General features: G+C 40.6%; 1 protein-coding gene across 1 annotated transcript; it reads right to left on the bottom strand.

The window, feature by feature from the left end:
• Nucleotides 1-1,193: 1,193 nt before the first annotated feature.
• On the bottom strand, nucleotides 1,194-19,217 carry CCDC168 (coiled-coil domain containing 168). The gene has a single exon (XM_070380826.1). The coding sequence runs from the start codon at nucleotides 19,152-19,154 to the stop codon at nucleotides 1,911-1,913; it is 17,244 nt and encodes a 5,747-aa protein (XP_070236927.1). The 5' UTR covers nucleotides 19,155-19,217; the 3' UTR covers nucleotides 1,194-1,910.
• Nucleotides 19,218-20,041: the final 824 nt, after the last annotated feature.

The following is a 20,041-nucleotide window of genomic DNA, read 5'->3' as shown; positions in this document are numbered from 1 at the left end:
CAACAGGTGACGAGCAATCTTCTTTTTTTAATTTTATTTATTTTTCGTTGCAGGATGCTTGCTCTGTGGCAGGGTGCTGGTCTCTGCCTTACATCAGCGTGAATCAGCCACAGGTCTACGTATGTCCCCCATCTCTTGAACGGCCCTCCCACCTCCCACCCCAGACAGTCTTCTGAAACAGTTTACTCTAAATGCTGCATGCTGTGTAATCTATTTAAAGACCTTTCAAGGAATAAGTAGGAAATCAGAGTTAAATAATTTCAGTCTGAAATGGGGACACTATCAGCAGAATGTAAGCTATGGGAAACTCTACACAACAAACAACCTTGTTCCTTTGATTTGAAAAAATTGTCAGAAAAAAAAAAACAAAAACCCACAATGGAATGGGAACCATTAGAAAATGACATTCATGAGAGCTGGAAATCATCTGACTACATATTTGATACCAAGTAATTTCTGTTGCTTCTTAGATAGGAGATGGTTATTTAAAATAATCTCTCTAGTAGAGATTTGTAAAATGATAACAATTATATATCTGTGACTTGCTTCAAAACACTAATGGAGAAGTAGAGGAGGCAGGTATGACTAGAGGTTAAAATTTTAGGGCTGAGTGAGGGGCACACAGAAGCCCATTATATTGTCCTTTTTGTGCGTATGTTCAAAATTCTCTACAAAATTTAATTAAAAAAATTTTTTTTAAAAAGTAAGAAAATATTCGACTTGATTGTCAGACCTGACAGACACGACTCCATGACTCACAGAAGATGCTAAGACCAGTATACTGAGGACAGAATCTAGTCTGTGGCTGTAGGTGCCTGTCTTGGGGAGTTAATGTCTTGTTATTGTTAAATATCAAGAAGTGAAATAATTTCATTGTTTTTAGTACTAAAAAAGTTCTGTGTAAGTTGTACAAAATTAGATACTTTCCTTGGTAAAAAAAAAAAAAAATTGAAATGTTTTATAATTTTCTATCAAGCATGCCCAAATAGTCCACACACAGCAAATAATGTGTTTCAAAGAGATCAAGTAGCATTTGTAATAGAGGGAGGAGCACTGTTATCCCTAGCATGAATATAATGGTGATAAAAGTAAAATAAAATGATCAACATTATGGAATTTTTGAGGCAAAAAAAGATTTTTTTCCCCAAGTGAGACCAATACTTTATTAACATACTAGAAATAAGCCAGCACAAAGTACATTCAAAAACATTCCCATGGTGCTAAAAATCCCACCACCACCACACCCTCAGCCTCACAGATCTGGGTTTTCCCAGCAGCCCCTGGGCAGACTCAGCTTTTCCAGGCCTCCTCTAAGAGCCTGGGGGTGCGGTCTGAGGTCCTCAAGCATGTTGATGCCCCAGCTATGGCAGGTGATGAGCAGGTCATGGAGATGCTGCGGGTTCTGCTCGCCACTGGGGATGGCGACAAAGTCATCAGAGGAACCTGGGTCCTAAGGGAAGTATTTTACTCCTGTATCTTGTGACCCGTGACGTTGTTCAACCCCTGCTGCTCCCTGACACTGTCTCCCTCTAGCATCTATGTCCCCCTGCCTTGCAGGCTGTTCTTCCTCAATCTCATTGATGGGCTACACTTCCTCCAACTCACCCTGCAGTCATTGGGGTGGGGTGGGGTGGGAAGGGGGCTTTGGCACCTGGGAGCTTCTCCTCTGGGGGCTTATAAGGAGGCGGCACAAACTAAAGAGAGCTCTCCTGCATGGCTGGACCAAACCCAAAGTCATTCGCTTTCCCAACGCGCCCTCCCAGAACGGTAGATTCAAATCTACTGTAGAATGTCAGTTTAGAAAACACTTCATGAGGAAGCCATCTGACTGAATACGATTTTATTTTGCAAAGAATATCATCTTAGCAACCAGCTGTCCTCTCTAGCTGAATCTTGAAATGGTAATATTTTTAATGAAGTAAGCTGAAGGACTCTAACAGTGATCCCAACAACTTTTTCGATGAGTTCCATATACCGTAAGAAGTTGAAATCTTGGCCACTAGGGGAACTCTGAAGTTTCTCTTCCTTAAAGTTTTGGGGGGAATAGTCCAGCGAATGGTTTGGGGTATAATCTCCAGTGAGTCTGCTGGTATACAGGCATAAAAAAATGGCTGGTTTTGTTTTTTTTCAGAATGGAAGCTGATACTCTCTTGATGAGGTTTTGCTGCTGATTTGTATTTACTTGGGAAATAATCCAGTCTTTCTGATTCATAATCCCTTACATTCTTCCTTCTTGTGTGTTTCTCTTTATTCTTTGTATAACTCTCATCACATTCCCAAGGCATGTTGTTCTTTCTAAAGAAGTCCAATTTGGCCTTCCTTATATCTCTGCTTTCTGAATGCCTGTGAGGTCTGCCTTGGCTTTTTGCAAGATGTAATTTAATATTGGATTCTGTTAAGGGAACTAAATAATTTTTCCCGCTTACTGTAGTCTGTGAAAGCATCTCCCCATTGAAAGAAATGGAAGATGATACAGATGGAACCTCAATGATATTTAAGGAGCTGTGACACCACAGGTCAGGAGGCTGCATTTTGGGGGACCATCCACGTTTCCTGCTTTTGTGGTATTCATGAGATGATGGTGTCATTTTGGAGGACGATCTATATTTCCTGCTTCTGTGGGATTCATAAGAAGGCGGTGTAATACTGGAGGACGACCTGTGTGTCCTGCTTTTATGGGATTCATAAGAATGGGGTGTCACAATTGACGAGTGTTGTCGATGACCTCTAATATGACGGGAACCAAAAGCTTCACTATAAAGTGGTTTCAAACCCATTTTGACTTTCTTCTTCTTGTAGAGATTTTCCACAGGTATGCCTTTCTGTAATTCAAATAGAATACTCTCTGCTTCCTGCCTTAAATAAGGGGTGGCATCTAAAAAGATACAGTCTTCACTCTCAAGTACATCATGAGCTGAGCTTTCCTCCGAGTTACCTGAATTCTCGATATCTGTCTGACTGTCAGTAAAATCTTCAAAATTCTGAATTGAATGGGAACCACCTGCATCCTGAGCCTTTTTCTGAATCTTTAAATCAACAGATTCATATGTACATGTTTCTTGAAACCATACATGACATTGTTTATCTTTTTCTGGAGTCACACGAGATTTTAACTTAGAAAGAGCCGTGGTATCTTTCTGCACTGTGCTGTGTTGATCAGGGTCAGGGGCACACACCTGGGTAGGTGCCAAGAAATTTCTGACTGATGATGAGTTTTCATGGAAACTTTGTTTTTTGAAAGGGATATGTTCTAATGGTTGTGTATTAATGGAATGACCGCCACTTTCCCCACTGCTGTCTACTTTTTTACATATTGCAATTGTCTGTAATTTAAGACTATGTTTGGGAAATGCAATTGGCTTAGGGAACATCCTTGCATCTGGAGAACCCAGGAGAAAACGAAGGTATTTGTATTGTAAGTCAAGATCTATCTGATGAAGAGAGTTTTCCTCAAAAAGTAACAAAACTCTGTTTTTTCGTTTTGGTACTTTGACCACAGAATGAACACATTTAGATACAGGTTTCCTTCCATCCTGAGCACTGGCCATTGTGGAAGATTCCCTTACAATTCTGGGAAAGGCTTTCATTTGAATCTCCAGTGTCTTCTTAGAAAAGTGTATGAGGAGTTTGTTTTTCTCTCCTACTGAGCAGTTCTGGAGAATATGAGGCAATGTTTTCTCTCTAGCGGAAGTCAATGAAGGTGCTCCACTTTCCAGCGCTTTCACCCTCCTTAACTTTGTAACGTTCACTGCCTCTTCACTGCCTCTTGAAACATTAACAATCAGTGACTTCATACAATCGACAGGAGGTGAGTCTTTTTCATATTTGTGTTTTAGGTTAAATTCTATAGTATCAATCCCTTCCAGAGGCAAAAAGAACATTTGTTTAGGTCTTGGATAGAGCTTCCAACTGTTATGTTTTGAAATAGCCAATTTTTGATAAAAGCTGAACCTTTGAAAGGATTGTTTTACCACCTCTGGTATCAAATTCAGTCTTATTTCAGGTGCTTTTGACTCTAAATGATGCGTGAGCTTGATTTTTTCTTTGCAAGTAAAATTTTCTAAAATAGGTTTTGGCCGCAATTCAGGATGTATCGTCATGGATAGTGTACTCGGACCCCTTGTGAAACGTTGTGACTTCCAATCATCAGGTTTATTGTCTTTTACTTTTTCAAGGTTTTTAGGAAAAAAGTTGTTTTGAATCATGCTTTTTATCTGGGATTCAAGAACATTTTTAATTGCTTCACAAATAGGAATCATAATTCCCGCACTTGGACTATATCCCACTGTTTTTCTCTCATTACCTTTAGCTTGGGGTTGAATAGGCACAATTCCTAGAGAAGTTTCTAGTTGCTGGACCTTTTGCATGGCTGTGTCCTGTACACGTTCACTCTGATCCCTATGATCGAGTGGCGAGGCACACCCCGTGGTATCAACGAGTTGAGTCTCATCTTGTGGTTCTTCTACCTTTGGAGGAGAACTGTTCATATTTAGGGTGCTTTTCATGTGAGTTTCCACATTTTCCACATTTGTAGACATGATTAGACACCCTGTAGGTGTTTCAGTGGGTTTTGGTGCCTTTCCTTGCTCCATCATAATCAAGTCAGGTTCTTTTATGATTGTCGCAACATTTTCCTTTGGACCTTTAGACGTGATTAAACACGCTGTAGGAGTTTCAGTGGGTTTTGGTGCCTTTTCCTGGTGGATCGTAAGCATGTCAGGTTCTTTAACAATCCTTTCCACATTTTCCTTTGGATCTTCAGACATGATTACACACTCTGTAGGTATTTTAATGGGTTTTGGTGCTTTTTTTTGTCCAACTTTAAGGAAGTCAGGTTCTTTTACGATCTTTTCCACATTTTCCTTTGGATCTTCAGACAAGATCTGACTCCCTGTAGGAGTTTCAATGAGTTTTGGTGCTTTTTTTTGCTGGATCATAAGCATGTCAGGTTCTTTAACAATCTTTTCCACATTTTTCTTTGGATCTTTAGACATGATTAGATACTCTGTGGGTGTTTCAGTGGGTTTTGGTGCCTCTTCTTGTTCAACCGTAAGCAAGTCAGGTTCTTTTATGATCCCTTCTGCATTTTCTTTTGGATCAGACATGATTAGACACCCTGTAGGTGTTTCAGTGGGTTTTGGTGCCTCTTCTTGTTCAACCATAAGCAAGTCAGGTTCTTTTACGATCCTTTCCACATTTTCCTTTGGATCTTCAGACATGATTAGACACTCTGTAGGAGTTTCAGTGGGTTTTGGTGCCTTTTCTTGTTCAACCATAAGCGAGTCAGGTTCTTCTATGATCCATTCCACACTTTCCTCTGTATCTTCAGACATGACTAGACACTCTCTAGGTTTTTTAATGGGTTTTGGTGCCTTTTCTTGTTCAACCATAAGCAGATCAAGTTCTTTCACAATCTTTTCCACATTTTCCTTTGGATCTTCAGACAAGATTTGACTCCCTGTAGGAGTTTCAGTGGGTTTTGGTGCCTTTTCTTGCTGGATCATAAACATGTCAGGTTCTTTTACAATCCTTTCCACATTTTTCTTTGGATCTTCAGACATGATTAGACACCCTGTAGCAGTTTCAGTGGGTTTTGGTGCCTTTTCTTGTTCAACCATAAGCGAGTCAGGTTCTTCTATGATCCATTCCACACTTTCCTCTGTATCTTCAGACATGACTAGACACTCTCTAGGTTTTTTAATGGGTTTTGGTGCCTTTTCTTGTTCAACCATAAGCAGATCAAGTTCTTTCACAATCTTTTCCACATTTTCCTTTGGATCTTCAGACATGATTTGACTCCCTGTAGGAGTTTCAGTGGGTTTTGGTGCCTTTTCCTGCTGGATCATAAGCATGTCAGGTTGTTTACCAATCTTTTCCACATTTTCCTTTGGATCTTCAGACATGATTAGACTCCCTGTAGGAGTTTCAGTGGGTTTTGGTGCCTTTTCTTGTTCAACTGTAAGCAAGTCAGGTTCTTTTATGATCCTTTCTGCATTTTCTTTTGGATCAGACATGACTAGACACCCTGTAGGTGTTTCAGTGGGTTTTGGTGCCTCTTCTTGTTCAACCATAAGGAAGTCAGTTTCTTTTACAATCCTTTCCACATTTTCTTTTGGATCTTTAGACATGATTAGACAGTCTGTGGGTGTTTCAGTGGGTTTTGGTGCCTTTTCTTGTTTGATCGTAAGCACATCAGGTTCTTTTATGATCCTTGAGATATCCTGGTCTGGAACAACCCTTTCGATTGTTTGTGGAGCTAAATTTTTATTTATCTCTCTGCTGAGGTTTGCTTCTGATTTGATGTTAGGAAGTTTGTGCATTTGTTGTTTGTCTACCATGAAGGGCTGGGAATCCTGTGGAATTGTGTTTGTAAAATTCCGGTTCTCTTCTTTCACAATGCTTGAACTGTCCATCTTCATAGTTTCACTAGTATTTGGTGATTTCTTCTGGAATTCTGAAATACGGGTTCTCTTTACACTTTCTAGGTTTGTCTGAGATTTTACTGGGTCTTTAGTCTGAGATGGACTCACTGTGTAAATAGAAAGACTTCTGATAAATATTTCTGAGGCATCTCCTCTTCTCAAAGCTATTTTCTTTGATTTGTTAAAGTTATACTCTAATTTCTTTCGATTGCTTGGAGTACCTCGTCCCGTGTCGCCTAGAATCTGTGGAATTGGATGTTTTCGGATTTTCATATTTAAATATTGGGGGCCCAATTCTCTTTTCAAGTCTGCTATTGTTAATCTGCCTTTCTGGCCTCCTAATTTGGGAGAAAGAGGAATGTAGGCATAAAATGAATCCAGAGCATGTTTTTGAAGCATTTTTTGTAGTTGAATGTTATGTTTTGCACTGGACACTTCTCGTTCCCTTTTATGTTTTTGTTTGATTGGGCATCTGTTTGCCATGGGAGCAATTACCTGAGTCTTAATTTGAGGTTCCTCTGCCTTTAGAGATGCAGTGTTCAGGTTCACTGTATTGCTTGTGTCCATTTTTATTGTCTCCTCCTCCAGATTAACAATGGTGAGTTTGTGCATTTCTATTTTGTCCTCTTCTAGATGGACAGCTATGTTTGTATCTATTTTTAATATCCCTTCTTTCATGTCTAACTTTTTTTGCTCTGGATTTCCAGTAGAGCCAGTGTCAGTTTCGTTTTTTCCCCCCACATCTCCAGATTGAAGTGGAAAAGTCCAGGAGGAAACAGACTTCTGAAGTGGTTCTAGATTGTGTGACTCTTTATCTGGAACAAGCAATGTCTGCTCCTTTTTCCCTCTTTGGGCATCAAACTCTGTCATACCCATTTGTATTCCTGGTAGCATTTGTATTTCAGGGCATGCTGTAGTTTGCTTGCGCACATCTATTTCCAATGATGTCCTTTGCTTTACATGTTGTAGTGGAATTTTCAGAGAAAGACTAGAATCCACTCTGGTCTTTTGTCCACTCCCAGACTGCAGCACCACTTGCTTTTTCATGACAATTTCTTGATCTGCATTTTGGAGTGCATCTGACTCTCTGATATTTATTTCCTCAAGGGGTTCCTTTATCTGTGGTGCTAACACTTTGGGAGGGGACATTTCACTTGTTTTTCCATTGTTTTGTCTATCTTCTTCTGGCTTATCAAGTTTACATAGATCTGTAGATGCTGGAGATGCTTGTGATAAAGCTTCTTGTTGGTGGTGGACATCTTGCTTTGAAGCAGAAAATCCTTCTGAACCGACAGGGGAGCCAAGTGTGGCATATATTTCCTTGGATAGTTTCCTTGGCAGTGAAACTAGAACGTGAGGACTTATTTTATGACTTAAGTTACTCATTATTTCTGTTTCTTTCTTCAGGCTTTCAATTTTAGTGAGATCCATCATGGGGAAGGAAAGAACTGTAGCCAAAGTTTCTGGTTTGTAATTTTCTTGCTGAGCCTCTGACCCTGCAAAGAAACATTCCAGCCTTTTCCCACTTTTTATAGTACCATACCCTGTGACATAAAAGTCCTCCTGCTGTGAATTTGAAAGTAACTGACTCACATCTCCTTCAGATTTGACTTGTAGAGGTTCCCTCCTTTGCTGTACACTGATCACAAAGTTTGATGTCCACTGTTGTATGGCGTCTTCTGGCACCGAGCATTCTGCGTTTTTAACAATTTCCCTCTCACCAGCAGCTGATTCTCTAATTGCTGTTTTCTGGGTATCTGATGTTTCTTGGAGATTTTGCTGTGACCCAGAGGATCCTGTGATTTCTGATGTGTCTTTGTCTGTTTTGCTCCCTAAATCTAAATAAAGAGGTGCAGAAGGGATAGAAACAAAAGTCCTTGTCAGGACCATACTTGGTTCATCTTTATCTTTGTGTACTTTTCCCCCTGGCTCTTTAATAACATTCAACACAAATTTCTTTGTACTAAGGACATCTGGAATTGGTGAAATCGCTGATTTTTTGTGATGGGTCCGTAGCCTCATATCTACATTTTTCACATCAAGCTTTTTTTCTTTCTCTGACATACATTGTTTTCTTTTTGTTACATCACCACTAATTCCCTTTGTATCTGTTCTCTTCTTTGCATCTGATAATGCTGAAATCATTTGTGGAAGTAGAGAGGGTTTTTTAATTCCAAGCTTTCCTTCATCTACTTGTGTACCTTTGTCCAATTTAGGCTTAGTTGGAGGGGCAGCAAGATAAATATTTCTTACCACCTTACCAGGTGGTTTACCTTGAGTTTCCTGTTTCTTTTGCTCTGTCCCTCCAAGGTTCAGATACAGTTCTGATCTGTGGAGTGTATATGAAGAAGGTGATTTCTTGGACTTCAAAATTATATATCTGGTGTGTGTCACACCTCTCCTATCTACTGATTTTTCTCTGTCCCTATCTTCTTTCTCAGGAATAGGTTGTTCCTCATTTTGAACATCTTTCCTGGAATCATCACTAATTGAATATGTATGTATCATTTGCCCTGCCTTTGATATTCTCCCCAAAACAGACCTTCTATGTGCTAGCATTTCATCATCAACTTGTACTTCTTTATCCAACTTGAGGGCACGGATAGATGGTGATGAAATAGAAAATTTGGTCAGGTTTTGACCATCTTTTGTGATATCATCGCTAACTGAATATGTATGTGCTGTTTCCTCTGCATATACTATTCTCCCCAAAATAGGCCGTCTAAGAGCTAGCATTTCATCATTGACTTGTACTTCTTTATCCAGCTTGAGGGCAGAGAGATATGGTGATAAAGCAGAAAATTTGGTCAGGTTTTGACCACTTTTTGTGGTATCACCATGAATTGAACCCCTATGTACTATTTCCCCTGCATATGGAATTCTCCCCAAGGCAGACGTTCTACGTGCTAGCATTTCATCGTCAACTTGTACTTCTTTATCTGGTTTGAGGGTAGGAAGAGATGATGATGAAGTAGAAAATTTAGTCAGGTTTTGAACATCTTTCATGGTATTACCACTCATTGTCTCTGTATGTACTATTTCCCCTGCATATGAAATTCTCTCCAAGGCAGACCTGCTACGTGCTAGCATTTCGTCATTGACTTGAACTTCTTTATCCAATTTGAAGGCAGAAAGAGATGGTGATGAAGCAGAAAATTTGGTCAGGTTTTGACCATCTTTTGTGATATCATTACTAATTGAATCTGTATGTCCTGTTTCCCCTGCATATGATAGTCTTCCCAAGACAGACCTTCCATGTGCTAGCATTTCATCATTGACTTGAACTTCTTTATCCAATTTGTGGGCAGAAAAAGATGGTGACAAAACAGAAAATTTGGTCAAGTTTTGATCATTTTTTGTGATATCACCACTAATTGAATCTGCATATGCTATTTCCCCTGCATATGATAGTCTTCCCAAGACAGACCTTCCACGTGCTAGCATTTCGTCATCAACTTGAACTTCTTTATCCAATTTGTGCGTGGGAAGAGATGGTGATGAAGCAGAAAATTTGGTCAAGTTTTGACCATTTTTTGTGATATCACCACTAATTAAATCTGTATGTCCTCTTTCCCCTGCATATGATAGTCTTGCCAAGACAGACCTTCTGTGTGCTAGCATTTCGTCATCAACTTGAACTTCTTTATCCAATTTGAAGGTGGGGAGAAATGGTGATAAAGCAGAAATTTTGGTCAGGTTTTGACCATCTTTCATGGTATCACCACTAATTGAATCTCTGTGTACTGTTTCCCCTGCATATGCTATTCTCCCCAAGACAGACCTTCCACGTGCTAGCATTTCATCATTGACTTGAACTTCTTTATCCAATTTGGGGGCAGAGTGATATGGTGATGAAGCTGAAAATTTGGTGAGGTTTCGACCATCTTTTGGAACTGAACTGAACTGAACTGTGATGTCACTACTAAGTGAATCTCTGTGTACTATTTCCCTTGGATATGAAATTCTCCTCAAGATAGACCTTGTATGTGCTAGCATTTCATCATTAACTTGTACTTCTTTATCCAATTTGAGGGTGGGGAGAGGTGGTGATGAGGTAGAAATTTTGGTCAGGTTTTGAACATCTTTCATGGTATTACCACTAATTGTCTCTGTATGTACTACTTCTCTTGCATACGACATTCTCCCCAGAGCAGATTCTCTACATGCTAGCATTTCATCATTGACTTGTACTTCTATATCCAACTTGAGGGCAGGGAGAAATGGTGATGAAGTAGATTTGGTCAGGTTTTGAGCATCTTCCGGGGTATCACCACTAGTTGTGTCTGTATATAATTTCCCTCCAGATGATACTCTCTGCAAAATAGACCTTGCATGTGCTAGCGTTTCATCATCAACTTGTACTTCTTTATCCAATTTGAGGGCAGAGAGAGATGGGGATAAAGTATAAAATTTGGTCAGAACCATACCTGGTTCATCTTTACTTTCCTGCATCTCCTTTCCTTGATGTTTGGGAGACACAAAGTTTCTTCTTTCTACTCCGTCCTCTTTCTTGTTCTGGGGCAAATATTTTTCTTTGCGGGGACTAATGACAGTATCACTCGCCATTGACTCTACATGTATCACTTCCTCAGAACTTGATGATTTCTGGAAGTTTACTGGGGGAAAAGAGGACCTTGGTAGCATTGACATGCCCTCTTCTCTTATGCTGGTGTTTTCATCAAGGTGAAGAGAAGAAGATAGAGAAGCACAGGTCTCAGTTTGCATGGCATCACCTGGCTCCTGTTTATCTTCCCAAACCTTCCCTTTAGTTTTTCCCTGAAGGTCAGTTAGATTGTGTGTAAGTACAATAGGTGATTCTGCTTGTGGGGGAGGCAATTTTGTGATTCTTATCATGTACCTGTCTCCTTCTGGTGTATCAGATTTAAGATATGGTAGAGTCAGTAAAGAAGTACAGATGTTTTTCAATCTTGTAGCTAGTTCACTGTCCTCTCTCTGTACCATTTTCTTTTGCTTTTTCATTTTGCACCGTGATTCTCTGGTATCATATCTATGTGAAAGTGGTAATTCTTTTGCCTTCTGATGCACAGATATTGGAAGCACTCTGTCTTCATTATCTGTTTTGAGTCTAGCTTTGTTTTTTAACAAATAACCATCAAATGACTTAGCATCTGCTTTTGTGTTTAGATTGAGTGGATCAAAAATCTTCAGTGGTGGAAAACAGGATTGTGTTATTCTTTCTGTATCTTTCTTTTCATTTCTGCTAGTGTCTCGTCTCAGGTAAGATGGAGAAGGTAAGGAGGCACGAGTTTCCCTCAGAGCCATTCCCAGCTCACCATTGCCATCCTGCATTTCCTTCCCTTGCTCTTTGACATTCAAAGGCAGTCTGCTTCTACTGAGTAAATGTGTAAGTGGGGATGTTTGGGCTTCCACAGCTGTGATTCTGGGGCGTGTTCTATCTTTCTCATCTTTTCTTTTTACTCTGATCTCTGTCTCTTTATACAACACACGTCCGTTAGCTCTTACTGTTATATTACACGAGCTAATACCTTGACTGAAATCTGCATGTCTGATTTTCCCTGTACCTGATGACTCAAGGAGCTGAAATGGTGGAGAGAATCCCGGGACTGCAGGCAAGTGTTTGTCTTCTTTGATTCCTGCATCCAGTCTACGGTCTGATGGAGAAGGCAAGGAAGGATGAGTTTTTGTTGGGGTCACACCAGGGTCTCCTGTTCTCCCCTGCCCCTGTTCTGCGCTCTCCTCCATGCTTGGCTGCGCTTCCTTTCTTCTGCTCAGAGCATCGTGCTTGGAGACACGGAACACATGAGGCGGGGATGATGTCTTTGCTTCGAAATTTGAGCCACTGGCATGCACCGAGCCTCTCACAACTATTGCGTGTGCTCTGTCCCTTTCTGTTGGTGGTGGATATTGTTTTTCTTTCTTTCTATCAGTTGACTTTAGAGGCGCTTTCTGTACTGAAGGCCGTGAAGCTTGGATCTTGAGATGTGGCACAGAGTGCCTTAGGACCGGACCACCTTTGTCTTCTTTTATTGTGTCAGATTGAAGATGAGCTGAAGAAGTGACAAAAGGGCAGATTTTGCTCAGAATCACAACTGTGTCCCTTCTCCCTTTCTGCTCCTGTTTCACTTGCTCCTTAATGCTCACTTGCAGTTTCTTTGCTTGGAGCATATGGAAAAGTGGGGATTTCCTTACCTTCAAAGCTAAGGACTTGGGATGCATTGGATCCCTCACAAAAATATTTGCTTTATCCTTTTCTTCCTGCATCATGTATTTTGTTCTTTTTGAATCACTTGAGATCTCACTCAGAGGTGACACTGTATATTTTAACTCCTGTGCATCTGATGACTTCCTGCGCCATAACAGTGGAAGACAGGATTTGAGAGCTCCTTGCTTCTCTTTCTTGCCTTTGTTTAATGTAAACTGAGGTAGACAAAGTCCTGTCAGGACCTCATCTAGTTCACTTTTTCTTTCCTGTGCATGTCCCAGGTTTTCTCTTCTGTTTGTTGGTTCATCTCTAGTCTGGGGGCTGTGGCTCCCAGGGTTACTGGGAACATGTGGAAGTGGGAACTCCTTTGCCTTGGAACTTGTTTCTTTGGAGTACTTCATATAATTCATATTGGCTGTTTCTCCTTGATCCTGTCTTTTCTGGGGCATAAATTCCTTTGCTGCTTGTACACTGCTTATGATACCTCTCTCAGTTGAGTCTCGATTTGCTTTTTTCACTACATCTGATGATTTCTGGTGGGGTAGTTCTGAACAAGAGTATCTTGTTACTTTAGCTCTGTCATCTGCTTCTATTATTCTTGTATTCAAGTTAAAAGAAGTGGCAGGTCTGGAAGTACAGATCAAAATCACACTTGGTTCACGAATTCTTTGTATCTTGTTCTTTTGCTCTTTGACGTCCAGCTGGATTTCCTGTAAAAGTGGTGAATTCTTTTTCTTCCAAAGTAGGACTTTTTCCATATTAACTCTCTTCTCTTCTTCCTGCATTGTATGTTTTTTAGCTTTGTTAACCCTGTTTGAAACAGACTTTTCATATGCTATGTTTCCCATATCTGATGACTCCTGGAGTTTGGGTTGTAGAAAACAGGATCTTGTTTTTCTTAGCATGACTGCTTCTCCTTCCCTTCTTGTGTCCACTTCAGAGTAAGGTGGAGAAGAGCTGCAAACACAAGACTGTCTCTGAATCCCAAAATGTTTACCTTTATCTTGCCGTATCTCTTCCTCTTTTTCTTTGATGTTCAACTGCAATTCTTGGGCAACTAGAGACTGGTTCACCTCCAGAGGCATTCTTTGGGGATGCCTTACCTCTTTCAAAGCCATGTCCACTCTGTCTTCATTTTCCTGTGACATATATTTTGATCTTGCTATATTGCTTAAAATATCATCAGCTGGCTCCTTACATGTTATCATTGCATCTGACAATTCCTGGAAGGTCAGTGATGGAGGGTAGAACCATGATACTATTTGTGATGCCGCTTCTTTTACTCCAGGACCCTGCTCCAGGTGAGAAGAAGATGGAATGGAGGCATGGGGCTTATTCAGAACTACATTTCCATTACTTTCATCTTCCTGCATCATTTTCTCTTGCTCTTTATTGTTCCACTGTGGTTCATTTCCATGCGGTGTGTGTTTGAAAAGTTTTTTCTTTCTTTTAAAAGTGGGCCTTTTGCAGTTCCTTTTATCTTTCACATATACTATATTGTCTCCATCTTCCCTCTTTTGCTGTGGGAAATGTTTTGATTCTATTATGTTGCTTAAACTCTCTCTATTAATTGACTCTGCAAATGACGCTTTCCTGATATTTGATGTTGCCTGGAGCTTTAGTGGTGGAAGGCAGTTCTGTGGTATTCTTGACGTATCTCTTTCTCCTTTTGTTCTTGAGTTCAAATCAAGAGGTGAGAGAGATGGTACAGAAGTAAACAAGTTTGTCAGTTTCACACCTGATATACCTTTGCCTATCTGCCCCTCGCTCTCTTGTTTTACAATTTTCAACTGCCCTGGCAATTCCTTTTCACTGAGCATGTGTGATCGTGATGGTTTCTTTGCCTTCAAGGTAATGTTGGGATTCATTGTTCCTTTCACGTTGACTCCTTTTATTCTAATCTTCCTCGGCAGTTCTGGTCTGTTGCCTGGGCCACCGTAGTCAGTGGTATTAAATACGTTTGAAAATATCAATTTCTCCAAAGTCCTTTGGGTGGGTACCATGTCTTTCTCAACTCCTTGTTTTAGGTCATTCTTCTGTCTTTTATTTTCAGGCAAAGGAGGGATATGGATAGAAAGAGAATGTGAAAAAAATCCAGGTAGACATACCTCTTTTTGTACTTTTTTTTGACATGCTTTACCTAAGTGCACCTTCTTTCTAACACTTAGCTTGGGGGAGCTAACATTTGTTATTGAATCAATTATCTGCTCCCCATCCAATAATTTCTTTCCTTTCGGCAACGAGACATTCTGATATTTTGCAGTTTCACTGGATGATTCCAAAGGTGGCCTTGTATTTTGTCTCGTCATTTGCGTTGGAGGAGCTGAGGGTACAGTCCATTCCAGGCCACACTCACGTTGAGTATTTAGTTGTTCTTTAGAAATCAAGTCTAATCCTTTTGTCCTGCTCGACACATTACCTACTTCTGATAATGCTTCCTTCGTCTGAGGCGTTAAATGTGGCAGGAGCCAGGGATTGTTTTGAGGGTAAGATACACGCTCAGAGGGAATTCTCAGGGAGGGAAATTTCTCAGAGGGAATCAGTAGGTGCTGCTGCTTTTGTTCCACACTGGGTAAGTTTTGTCCTTTTTCACTTTTTTGTGTATATCCAAAAATAACATCCATTCCTTTTAATGCTTCCTTAGCCTGTGGAGTTGAATATTCAGAATGCATCTTACTTGTGTCATCAAACTTTACTTCTTGCACTGAGATATTAGTTTGGTGGAGACCTGCTTGGGAGTGAGATGTGGACTTTTGAAGGGTCTCAGACATCCATTTCTCTTGCTGGTCTCCTTTTCCTGTAATATGTGAACCAAATCCTTCTGTACTTGGAGTATACTCCACAGTGCTAACTACTTCTTCCGATACTGTCTTTTCATATGGCATCTTACTTTGAAATAATATATCTCTTGAAGGATCAGAAGCAAGATTTGGCCAAATACATTGTACACATTCTGGTTGCTCTTCTGTTCTTGCAACAGGTAAGCCAATTCCTTCTGTATTTGAATTGTGGTGCCTTGGACTATCTACTTCCTTTGCTGCTTTCATTATTCCTGGTAATTTAATCTGAAATATATTCATCATAGAATGAGAAAGAGATGTTGGGAGAGTCTTGCATGTACCTTCCTGTTGATGTTCTTTTCTTCTTCCTGAGCACGGAGGTTGATCCACTGGAATATCTATTGTGTTTGATGCTTTCTGGACCACTGGACTCAAAACTGCTGAACTCATTCCTTTGGCTGAGATTTCTTTCTTTCGCCTTTCAAGATGGAGTTGATACAATATACAAGAGGAAATGAATTCCAGAAGATTTCCTTTCTTCTGGTTAGAACTGTTTCGCTGCTCTGTCCTCCCTTTTTCAGAACAGTTTATTTTCTGTTCATTTGATGTTAATAGAAGGTTCGTTAACTTTGGCATCTCGGTTTCCCATAGATTGACACCTGAAACAACAGGGATGCTAACACTTTCCTTCCGTGTTGCATTTCCTGCCTCTCTCACATGAAGTTCCCCACTGGGGCAAGATGTTGAATCCAGGAGACGTTCCGGAATGGGATCTGGTTTCACGTCTCCAATCTCCACTGCAGGTGTATATTGCCGGGCTTCTGCATTTGCACAGAGAAACGTCTGTCCTTTTGAACCTTGTAAGGTATCAGTTTCTCTTAAGCCATCTCTTCCCAGTTGATTTGGAATGGTATTTTCCAAATGAGGGGTTTCCGTAATGGAGTACAAAGTAGGCTCCACCAGTGTCCTTGAATTACTTCCTTCTTTCAGCAGATCCTGTTCCTTGCAAGTCTTCTCTTGAGAAGCATCTGACTCTGGAAGACACATATTCTGTCCTTTTGAACTTAAAGAAATATCTGTTTTCTCAGATATTTCCGTCCTCTGTGGAGTTGACACTGGAGATTGGGCCTTGTCTCTGTCTCCCTCCTTTACTCCCAGGGCGATGAGGCGTTGGCGTTTTGTGTGTAATCTAACTCTTGAGATGTCAAACGTAGTGAAGCAGCTTTCTCTCTTTGGTGAAGGTTGATGAGGATGTGCTTCTCTTTTCAAATTTACTGTGTATTTGACATGGGTGGGGCTCTTCTTCAGATGCTGTCTCATCATGAATTGATATCTACATTGTGGGAAGAGGTCCAGTGAAGCAATTTGGCAATTTTCTTTTTGCTCTCTGATACAGTGTCTCTGGGTTTTCGTATTTCTGGATTTGGCACTCTTAGCAAGGGACCGTGAAAATGCTATTTGTCTTGTGTTCAGCAGTTTCTTCGGCCTTGGTGGCTTGCCTTTCTCCCTTTCCGCTTCCATCAACTCTTGAATTTGAGGTGGAATAGACCCAGGGTCACAAATAGTTTTCAGAGAGAATTCTACTTCAGTTTTATCTTGCTGGAACCCTGGCTTCTGCTTCTTGGTGTTAAACCTTGTTTCCTTTTCGTGGCTTTGGGTTCCATGCCCTGCTGTGTTATACATCAGGGAAACAAATGGTTTCCTTGCCTTCGATTTTACCCGTTCAGCAGGCACAGTGCTTTCTACACCTGCTGCTTTCGCATTAGCTTGATGGTTTAGGATTCGGGGGTAAGGAGGTGTATAGGCATAAGCAGAGTTCTGGATGTTTCCTGAGACACGTGGTTCTTGCTGTTTCTTTTGCAGAAACTCAAATGACTGGGTATATTGTGAAGGTGTTCCAGACAAGACCTGTTGTTCACACTCTTTTTCCTCCATACCTTTTGCTTTCTTTAGGGCATTTCTCTTTTCAGAAGATTCTTCATAGTTACCCGATGTGTTAGGTGACTGCTCCATTTTTATATGTGGTGGAATAGATGGAGAAGCATCTGTAGATTTTAGGTCTGTGTTTAACACAGCTTTCTCTCTCTGTGTGTCTATCTCCTGTTCTTTGTTAATGCTTAAAGCAGCAGGACCTGCGGCATTAAGTGACTGTAAAACCACTCTGTCTTCGACTGGCAACTGCATGTGTGTTGGCTGTACAGGATTAAACCCTGATATTCTGTCTGCCTCTGTTTGGAATCTGCTTTGCCTTCTAATGTTAGAGGTATCCACTTCCAAGTAAGTGGCATTTGTACACATATCAGTCGCATTTTTACCTGAGTGCATCTCTTTCATTTTGGTTTCTATACTGGATCTAAGTCTTGTCCTCTGTTTTGTGGCAGATTGCCTACTGATTTTAAATAGCTGTGAAATGAGTGGCTCCTTTTTTTTCATCACTGAACATTTCGGTATGATTTTCTCTTGCACTGTGTTTATCTGGCTTTCAGAGTCAGATAAAACAGGCATGAATAAATCGACAGGCCCCAGGAGAACTGTGGCTAAGTTTTTGTCCAGCTCTGCCTTTTTCTCTGTAACAAAATCACCTAGATTTTTGTGAAGTGTTCTATGGTTATCCAGATTGTCCCTTGCTGCTGTATCAAATGAGAGTTTATCAGTCACTAACGTGGGTGGTGGACTCTTAGCTCCCTCACTGGCATGGAATAATGTCTCTCTCGCACCTTCATCCCATTGCTTCTCTCCTGCCTTGGTCTTAGCTTTGTGGTTTTTCTCTCTATGGCTTCCGGTAAGATACCTCGTGCTATTAAGCTCCTGTAAAACTGGTAGCTTCCCTGCCTCCAGAGTTACCTGCTTGGGACTCATTGTACTTTTCTTGCCTACAGCCTCTACTGCATGACTCTGGCTCTCAGGTTCAGATGAGTCAAGGCTGGAGAAACCTAAAGGCTTTAAGACTGTTCCTAGTAAGTCACTCTGACTCCTTGCCTTTTTCTTGAAAATGGGACTATCTTGTTTCCTCCTAGGATTTCCATCCCAGACACCATCACAGTGTAAGGAACCAGTCTCTGATTTCCTAGATTCTGGAAATGGGATCTTTAGATCTGCCTTGTGTTGGATTTCCTCTTGAGTATGAAGACCTTTCTTCAGTGTTTGGACTCGAATTAAAGTCATCACGCTTTTAGAGACAGGCTTTAAAATAGTTTTTCTAATGTGTTCTTCTTGCCTCATGTTTTGTGCCGCACAAGACAGATTCCAAGTACTTCTACCTTTTGAACTATTCAGTTTAGGTTTTGATTTGCAAGGGCCAAGATTTTTTACATGTTGAGGAGTGAAACGGAAATGTTGGCTCTCATGCAGAACTGATTCTGCTGATATTTCTGGGACATTTTCCTCTTCCTTCTCATGTGGCACACTCACCCTCCCTGTGTTGCTGGATCTGCTTTGTGTATCAATCAAATTGGCCTCCCATGCTTCCCCAAGACTCAGTGATTTCTCTAGCTCTGGGCAGGTGTGGTTATATGTTTGTACTCTTGGTTGATCTGTCCCTGTTGTGGGTGTGTTATCAATTTCAATATCTATCTTATTATCCGTTGAAACAGGTGTGAGAGATGAAAATGCATCAGTTATACTTTTATGTTGTTGCCTGTCTTTTATCACAGACTTTAAATAACATTCCTGTTTCTTTTTACAGTACTGATGACCATGCTCAGTGATATTAAGCACCTGTGAAAAAAGAGGCCTCTTTGCCTTCATGGTTATATATCTGGGACCCATAAGATCTTTCTGTTCTGGAAATTTTAGTGCTTTTTTCTGCCTTCTAGATTCAGACAAAACAGATGTTGTGGATATTGTTAGTAAATCTCTTTGCAACTCTTTATGTTTCTTGACAATAGAACCACTCACTTTCCTTCTAGAGCTTTCATTACATGAATCTCCAAGCACTGAGATCCCTGACTTGGGAAGTGGGATATTTTGATCAGCTGTGTATTCTGTTACTTTTTGAGTTTTTATGTCTTTCTCTTCTTCAGGTTGTAGGGGAGCTGGACTGGAAGCATCCAGCCTCCTTGTGGGAGTCCTAAACACCTCCTCATCAATTAAAAGACCGTTGAATATCGCTTTCCCTCTTTTTACACATGAAATCTTTTCACTTTTTCTATGCAGTATGTTTGTATATGGTGGGATGTTCTTCACCTTTTCAGTTTGAAATGGAATTATCAGAGAACAGGTAGACTCCAATATATTTTCTGAAACTAGTTTTTGTTGCTGCATGTCTTGCTCTGTAATAAGCATATTTTCATCTTTTCTACTTTCTGTATTGAATGCAACTTCCTTGCCCTCTCTTTCATTTTGCTGTCTTGACTGAGATGTGGTGCCTAAGGAGCTGCACCTTTTACACAGTCTTTTCCTGTCTTCTGGTTTTATACTGACTTCGACTGGGTCTTTCTTGGCTTTCCGTTTTTTATGTGTTTTGGTGGCAGGTGAAACAGGTGTAGGTGAAAAAGAAGTATTCATAAATATATTTGACATACTCTGAGATAACTCTTTGGCCATGTTATCAAAGGTGTAGACCAGTTCCTTTCCATGGCTGGGGGCACTGGGACTAGTGGTACCAGTTGTCTTCCAAACTGATGCCATCTGGGCTTCCCCAGTTCGAGACGTAG

The sequence above is a fragment of the Bos mutus genome, chromosome 12, assembly GCF_027580195.1.
Source record: "Bos mutus isolate GX-2022 chromosome 12, NWIPB_WYAK_1.1, whole genome shotgun sequence".
Classification (NCBI taxonomy): domain Eukaryota; kingdom Metazoa; phylum Chordata; class Mammalia; order Artiodactyla; family Bovidae; genus Bos; species Bos mutus.
The sequence above is the reverse complement of the archived record's forward strand: the minus strand, read 5'-3'. Positions and strand labels throughout refer to the sequence as shown.

Excerpts from the sequence above, each read along its gene's own strand:
- CCDC168 (XM_070380826.1), bottom strand. The coding sequence starts at position 19,154 with ATGGGTCCCAGATATATAACCATGAAGGCAAAGAGGCCTCTTTTTTCA.